Source organism: Atta cephalotes (genome assembly GCF_000143395.1).
Source record: "Atta cephalotes unplaced genomic scaffold scaffold00021, whole genome shotgun sequence".
In the NCBI taxonomy this organism is placed as follows: domain Eukaryota; kingdom Metazoa; phylum Arthropoda; class Insecta; order Hymenoptera; family Formicidae; genus Atta; species Atta cephalotes.
Window position 1 is genome coordinate 3,720,930 of NW_012130085.1, and position 8,764 is coordinate 3,729,693.

The 8,764-nt window shown below is 31.2% G+C and overlaps 1 protein-coding gene across 1 annotated transcript in view; it reads right to left on the bottom strand.

Annotated features, from left to right (window-relative positions):
• Positions 1-8,764, bottom strand: part of LOC105619461 (integrin alpha-PS2) — a 76,017-nt gene that overhangs the window by 18,940 nt on the left and 48,313 nt on the right. The window contains exon 5 of the mRNA XM_012200979.1: positions 439-500. Coding sequence (XP_012056369.1) covers positions 439-500 — 62 coding nt within the window. The remainder of the gene's footprint in view (positions 1-438; positions 501-8,764) is intronic.

An 8,764-nucleotide genomic window follows, 5' to 3' on the forward strand; every position in this document is an offset into this window, starting at 1 on the left:
AGAGAGAGAGAGAGAAAGAGAGAGCTCCCATTGCACTATGTGCGGATGCATCATGGCACGAATACGAATGGCCGGAACGACGACCGGAGGTGCGTAAGATAGGAATTCGCATTCCTGGCCATATTCGGCCCCCGCTCGCGTCGCCTTCTAACTCTTTCGGGATGTCGCGACTACCGAGACATGTCGTATATTTGCATTCGCGCGATGCGCTTTCGGTTGTTAAACTACTAAGTTACGCGTGGATCTTTGCGCAGAATACTAAAACACGAACACATTTGAACCAACATATGTCAGCTACTCAAGATAGATCAGCAAAGTCAAAGAAGTTTAAATTAATTTAAGTCAATATTTTTCTTATTGCAATGGTATCTTGCGTAAAAAAAAAGAAACATTTTCCACATATCATACAGATGATGAAGTTAAGCATTGTCCACTTACCTTGGATATCGCAGCTCCTAAACCAGCTTGACAAGAACCCTGTCTGTGGTAGCCCCAATACCCTAAAACGGAAACAGACAATTATATCGTCTCATCCTTGATTGTTTTAAACAGAGACATCATATCTCGACAGTATAATTTGAATAAATTGTTTCCTATTGCGTAATCTGTATGAGATATATATATAAATCGTAGATAATTTTTAAATAATTGATTAAAGCTCAAAAATTGAAATAGTAATATATAGTACAATTTTTTTTCCTATGTTAAAAATTAATCCTTCGTCAGCATATAGGACTTTCTCGTGAAAACAAGAGCTTTATGAATTACTTGTTTTATATGCCAAACGCGAATTTTTAAAATTTCTCAATTATATTATCAATGTTCTAGGAATTAAAAACGTTTGATATATAAAAATAAGTTATAAAACTTTTGTAATTGATGCTTGTATGGTCAAGCACCCTAAAATATGTATATAAAATAATAACACAATTACTATTTTACGGTCCAAATTTTTTAATAATTATTCAATAAAATTTAATGCAACTAAATTTTTATGAGCGTTTTTTTGTGAGTGACAGTGCAATGAACATTTGAGGAAGAATAAAACATAAACAAATTTAAAAATAATAAAAAGAAAGAACAAGACTTATATATGTGTTTTATAGCTCTATACCTTATTATAAAAGATAATGAAACTAAAGTTTATTTTTATTTATATTTTTTTTAATTAAAAGATAGATTCAAATAGATATCAAAAGATCTTGTAAACATATTAAACAGACATGTGCACGCACGTTCTTGGAATTCCACGTACTTTAGAAACTAGGAAGTGGAATGGCATCGCAAACCGGCAAAGTGCGTACATAAACGCGTCATTAAACCCAGATCGATCTTCCGCCGTGACGCCTTTACTATCCGTTTTCTTCGTTCGAACCGTCATGACGAGTCGATAGTGCAAGCTGCACATTTTACATCAGCAATCATGAACAGCGTGATTTGGGAAATGGTCACCGAGTTCCTACGCTCGTTAACTAGATAACGCAACAGCACTTTTAGATAGGAACTTTTAGACGGACGGTAATAATAGCAGGTCGGAGAGATCGACGACAATTCCACCGAAATTCTTTCGATTTAAGACGTAAAAGGGCTCCGCGTGTTTTTGTTTTACTATTTATTTTACCGCGTGTTAAAACGAAATCGATTAATTGCTGCACGATAACGCGAAGAACTTTGCTGAAAGGAATTCCATGCTAGACGAAGCAATGTGTTAATTATAAGCGCAGAGTGTAACACAAGTTCATAAAATTAAAAGGAAAATCAGTTTATCTTAATTAAATACTTTAAAAAGATTTGATTGTTTCTTAAAAACTGAGTATAAATGACAGAAAATTATATCGAATAATACAATTGAGTCATTTGAATGGAAATGCAATTATCAGAACAATGATAGAGAAATGATATTCAAGCATCTTTGTGATTATTCTCTTGAAAATCTTATCATAACAATATCCATATGTTCGTAACTAATCACTATCACTAACTGAAAATCTTATCTATTGTAATATCTCTATCCATTGTAATATCACTAATTGAAAATCATACTTATTGTGATATCAACATACGTAATGACAAGAATAAATGACAAGAATAAAAAAATAATGGATCAATCCCATCGCTATAATTACGATATTCTTACAATTAATTATTATCATTATTATTATCGATGAATCTTCGCTAACTCGAAGATAAATCTAGACAATTAACGCGAGGACATAAATCTGTGCATATCTCGACGAGGAACAGTGTTATACGGAAGCAACGAATCATCTGGGACTGGAAAGGATTATTTAATTCCTGAGGAAACTGATTGATGATTAATCTACATTAATATGTATCTTAATTAGCTCTGTCGATTTTTACAGCCAGCTCGACACTACGCAAAGCGAATAGATGCAAAGAATTTGCGAGTTCCGGCTGTTAACGAGTCGATCAGTTCCGTAATTAGTTGCTAACTACAAGTAGAAAATTATCGGGCCAGAACTGACTGACAGTTAGGGTCAGTGCCATTCAGACTCGGCTGCTGCGGCGAAGCACAGCACGTCCGCAAGAAAATGCGTGCGTGCGTGCGTGTGTATGTGTGCGAATATCCGGTGGCTCGACCCGCAGAATCCGACCTTCTTCTACATGAATGTTCTATGTACTTGTATGTACGTTATGAGTGCAGCAGCAGCAGCAATCGAGTCTCTTGACAGTCGATCGGTCACTTTAGACGAGCTGTCAGTCACGCAATTACATCAATCCGGTCATCTTCGTCGTCGCCATCGTTGTCGACAACGAAAAAGTAAATATAAAACAAGCGATCGGCGCCACTCCTCGAACATCGGTGACACGCATGTTGCTTCCAAAACAGTGGTGGAGCTTAACTTTACAAGCCGATGAAAGTTTTAAATCACCGACTCTCAAAAAGTCTCGCAAGAATAATTTCACTTAAAGATATATCCGCAATCTTAACTAATTCTTTCGATTAGGTAATCTATTTTAGTTAATCTATTTTCTGACAGAAATTACCGATACGAATAGAACTTGCATTTTTCATTAAATTAGAATGCTCGTACTGGATTATTTTTTATCGGTTGCTTTTAATTCGTGATGGTGCTAATTGGATCGTTGAAAGTTATTATCGGCGAATCGCAATAATAGTATCATCCGTGAAGTAACAACGAATGTGCGTCCGACCGCGATCGTCAGTGGTCGATCTATTTATAATCCGTCTCGTGCTTTGCTATTCTCGTCAGTAAGAGGCCACTCTGCTTTCAAACTCGAGTCGACAAAAACAGAGAAAAAGAAAAAACTTTTCTCATGTAACAAGGAAATTTTTTTTTCTTGAAGAACCTCAGAATGACTCCGGTCGATTTGGTTCACGCTTTAAGCGCTTGTAATCATCATTCTGTCTTTATCGTTCATTAAACGTAAAATAAAAATAGAAGTACTGAAAAGCGCTGAAAGCGTCCAAATCGACCGCAGTCAATGTGTCACGAAATAATCCTAAATGTATTTATAAGATGAGTATCTTTTTTATGTGCGTTTGTTTTAGATGTGATAGCCAGATGGTAATTTAATAAATGGCGAAAGATTTTAAACTAAAGATGATTTTGGCCATGAATGATTTTGACGATGAAGCTAATAAAGAAATCGGAGCGTTACAGGAGATGAGTCCAAGTTGTATGACTGACTCTTAATCGAGTTACGAGGAATGAATGGAGCTACTGTAATTCTTGTTGAACACACGTGCGTGTGTGCATGCGTCGTCGGTGCATAATTATGTATCTGCAATATGCATTATCGGGTTATTTCTTTTATTCAGAAATGAGGCGACATCACGATCATAATGAAAATATGTATTTTTATTCATTTCTACTATTTTTTAATTAAATTTTACGTCAATTAAAAAATTAGATTTTATCAATTAAGGTTAATTTCTTTCAATTAAGGAACTAGAATTTTTCACTTCTTTCGATTAATCTTATTTCACTTAAATATTCGATATAATTTCTTACATTTTATAATACAAATCTCACACAATTAAATATTGCGTAAAATTTCTTCAAGAAGATAATTCAAGGGAAAATCTTTCTCTTCAAAAAATGAATGATTCATTCTTCCTTCTAATACGAGATGAAGTACATTCAATAATTCATATTTAAAAAGATATTCTAATGAAACTGCAATAATGAGAGAGAAGGAATATTCTGTTGCTCGCTAGAGATCGGTAGCTCGATCGTAATTCAAGTAGGATTAAGTGCTAATTGGCCTCGTTAGAACGGTGCCGAGTTAGCGCCTTGGTCCGAGAGGCGCCTTCCAATTATTATTTTTTTTTTTTTCGATTCTTCCCAACCACTCGAGCGAGTGGGCGCCTTTCATCGAGGAATGCACTTACTGTAATTCTCCATTGCTATCTTTCTTTTGTTAATTGCGCATGTGAAAAATATTTTCCTCATCTCGATTTGCTCTTTTTATTTCGAGACTATTAAATGTAGTAATAGGATAAAATATATTTCTTAGATAATAAGATAATTATGAGAAATAGCCAATAAGAAAGCAACCGCAACTAACGTTACAAAATGATAAGTTATAAAACGTGAATTCTACTTTATGGAACATTCCTTTTTAATTAATGTTATGATATAATAGAAAATGTGGATTTAAAATTATATTTTACCGGTTAAGCAAAAGTCGAGCTTCAAAATAAAATTAAACCATCGTTTTATAAAATGTAAGCAGAATATGGATAACGTGACACTCGATCTAATTTCCGCATAATTGCATTTCGCGAAAATTATTCAAGAAATTTTACAATCAACTGCGTAATCATTCTTTTTAACTTGTCGGAATTGCTAGTATCATGTAAGAAATAGGGAATAAGAAATGGTTTAAGTATATTTGCGTTTTCGAAATTTTTTGTCTTAAAGATTTTTTTATATTTCAAAGCGCAATAACTTTTATATTTTAAAAAGAATTATTTTATTATTAAAACAATCCTTTTATGTGTACATTCTTCAACTGTGTATACATAGTCTATAGTGCCATAAATTCTGTTATTAACTAGAAAAAATGTTTTAAATAATATTAATAAAAATTGAATGGTTTCACAAGTACTTTACAATCATAAAAATTTTTTTTATTAAAATAAAAAAATATTTTTTAATTATAATTATAAAATATTCTTAATCCCAACTTTTATTTAAAATATTTTTTTTTATCTCTCACAATTTCAACGATATTCATTTTGAAAAAAAAAATCGTCTTTTTTCAAGGAAGATTTTCACTCTCTCAACGTGCGATTTAGCACGTATAAAAAAAAATGTTTCTCTTAATTTTGTTTAAATTTTAACATATCCTAAGTTTATTAAAATTGAAGAGATTCAGTTGGTTGAGTTTCTTGTAAGAAAAATTGCTAGATTCATAGCTAAAATAAAAAGCAGCATGAATGTGTACTCATTTTATTGAGTTAACAAGTCCAGAAAGTTCGTGCCGACTAACCTATATTTATATAATTTAATAAATGTATACTAAAATTTAAATTTTCTACGTTTCAATTTTCCTTCAAAGTCGGCACGAACTTTCCAGACAACCCAATATAGAAAAATAAAACATAATCAAAAATATTCATTTCTTGATTTCACAAATTTTTTCAAACAGTCAGGCTTCAAACTCTTGTAGCACGTAGAATCTCGATGTTATTGCTTTCAAATCAGTCTTCAGTTCGATATTTAAATAAAATTAAAACAATCCCTTTTGTTTACATTTTAGAGAAAAGAACTAGTTTTAAATATTAATATTAAAAAAATTTATTTAATGAAGGCAGTGCTGATATTTATTGAGATTTCATATGCTGTAAGAATTTGAAGCTCGACTGTTTCAAGATGAAGGCAAAAGATGAACATTTTTAATAATAATAATTATTTTTATTTTTTAATTGATCAATTTAGTGAAACAAGTACACATTTTCATTGTTCTTTCATTATACTGATGAAATAAATATATTTTTCTTGGAAATAGAATGTATGAAAACGATTATGTAATATTTAATATTTATTTTTAAAAAAATGTTCTAGAAACTGTTTATTGTGGAAACTTTTTTATCACTTGTGATCTATTATGGCGATCTTACGAAGAAAATTACAGATAGCCCCTCACTGTCGCCTCTGCTTGTCCAGTGGACAACCATATGGTCAGACAAACAGACAGCAGAACGATGCGATGGATGTTTGATTCCAGAAAAGGCGATTATGAGTGACTTGATGTGACTCTGATGAACATTAAAGCAACGTCGACACGACGTTATAAACTCTGGATGAGATCTAACGCCTCACTAAAAAGATTCTACGATTCTCAAGAAAAGCGGCACCAAGCGGTTCGTTCACTCGTCTCGACTTCTACAAATTGTTTAATTGCGCGGTCATTACGGAATTTCTGGACGATGAGCTCACATCATTGTTGCCGTCGTTATCGAGGCTGCGGGTTCGCTTCCGTATTTTTGTGTTCTGCGAAGATTTTGCTTCGGCAAATTCTAATAATATTTATTTGGAAAATCGCTAGAATAGCTAACGTCACCTTTATAAAAAGATTCTTCTTTTGTATTTTTTACAACGACTTATAAATCTTTATATAATCTCTATTTTGTCATATATAATATGTCATATATAATAATATAGAAATTATATTAATCCTAGAACACTATATTGAATGATATTGTAATATTGCTATCGATATGTAAATTTTACGTATAAAGAAATAGGCTGTTCTTATTTAACGTTATATCAAATTTTCATACGTTTTCATACACTTTTAATGATAAAATATTTGTAAGTTGGGCCTTTATGAACACAAATAACTTAGACATCTCACTTTTACGTTCAGAGCATCTATCATGGAACAAAGTCGGAATAGATTCTGATCGAAAATATTCTATTTTTCCCAGAAAACACAATAGAAATATAGGAAATAATTGAATATAATTCCAATTCGGAATTCAATCCGATTTTGTTCCATGATAAGTGCCCTGATTAGTGTATAATGGTTTTAACTGGTGCACTGAGTGTGCACCAGTTCTGTCAATGAAAAACGCTATGATATATAATAATACAAAACTGCATAATTAAATTGAAATCACTTTTATTATGCACTCTGTTATAATACTGACTACCAGGGAATCAAAACTGATATACAGAGTATCTCACTTTAATTGTTCCAGATAATTATCTTAAATTATCTTTATCTTAAAAAATACAGAAAAAAATATGACGAAAATACATCCCCCTCAATACGTAAAATTCCTCTTTTATGTAAAACATTTTTTCGTATCTTATATATTTTTTTAATTTGCTTAGGGCAATTAAAATGAGACACTTTGTATATGTAATAACGAACTGAATTTTTAAAAGCTTATCTCCGTTTATCTTAGTTTTTAGTATGGTAGATTGGACTTCCTTATTACTAAAGACACAGTTCGACTTTGCTCATTACTTCGTACATATCGATATAGCGTTCTAGAGTTAAATAATATTAAATTAATAATAAATAGAACAAAAAAATAAAATTAAGATTTATTGATAAAATTTTTTAAAAAAAGTATATTAATTTGTAAATTATTAAAAGCAATAGCTATCAAATTTTTGTTACTAACAATTTCACTCAATTATTTACTTATTATTTCAAGATTATAATTATATTCTTTGATTTAATTATTCAATTTTAATTTGCGTTTAATTCAATATGTACGAAGAATGAATATTTGAGTCTTCCTCTGAACGACCGGAAGTGCGTCAGTTCGCGCGTCATAAAGCATGCAGTAGTGAGGGAATTGCCGAAATGTTTGCTCGCGCGTGAGGAAGCGCGCGACTTTATTTAATTGCAGGAAAGTGTAATTCTAAAAACACGCGTCATGTTATTTGCGTCCCAATAAACAAAACTCGTAAACTACGTTAATATAGACTACATGGCTGCATGAAGATTGTTACAAGATTTCCACATAGAAAACTTTCTAGAATTTAATTGAATTAAACTGGCGGATCCAATTTGATTTTAAAAAATCATAAAAAATCTACAGAATCTATAAGTGACAAAAATTAATATGACAAAAATTTCAGAAAAATAAAAAATGATTTGATGTACAATGAGAAAATATAAAGAAAAAAAATCATGGATCGATATCTAATTAAATAAAAGAATTTCTATTTTTTGATCGAAGCAAATCTTAATACTTATATTTCTATGTGAATTTATATATACATATCTGATTGCCGCATGTCGAAATCTTTCTCGAAATACAATCACGAACAAAACCAGAATTATGTAATCTCACATATTAAATTGACATATTAATTGAATTAATTTAATAATAATTTTTGATGCTAATAAACATAAAAAAATTACTAAATTATTCGATCAATATAATTTCTGAAAATAATATGAATGATTTACAGATTGCATTCTATTTGTATTCTATTTGTATCTGTTAATATTTGTTCAAAGATGTCTTTGCCTCTGCATATTGATAACCACGAGATAAAAGTTAAATATGGCATTTTTTAAGGAATGTTATCAGAAAATACTAAAGTAATATTATCACGAGAAACAAAAACAACCCATAAACTTGAAAGCTGGAAAGTGAATTCGAAATATATAAATTTAAAAATAAAAAGATAATTTTCCAGTTTAGTTCGCGATTGTTCTAAAAATTCACAAGAAATTCTAGATGATCTCTCTCTCTCTCTCTCTTCTCTCTCTCTNTGACTCGTACGACGACGACAGACGGAGGTAG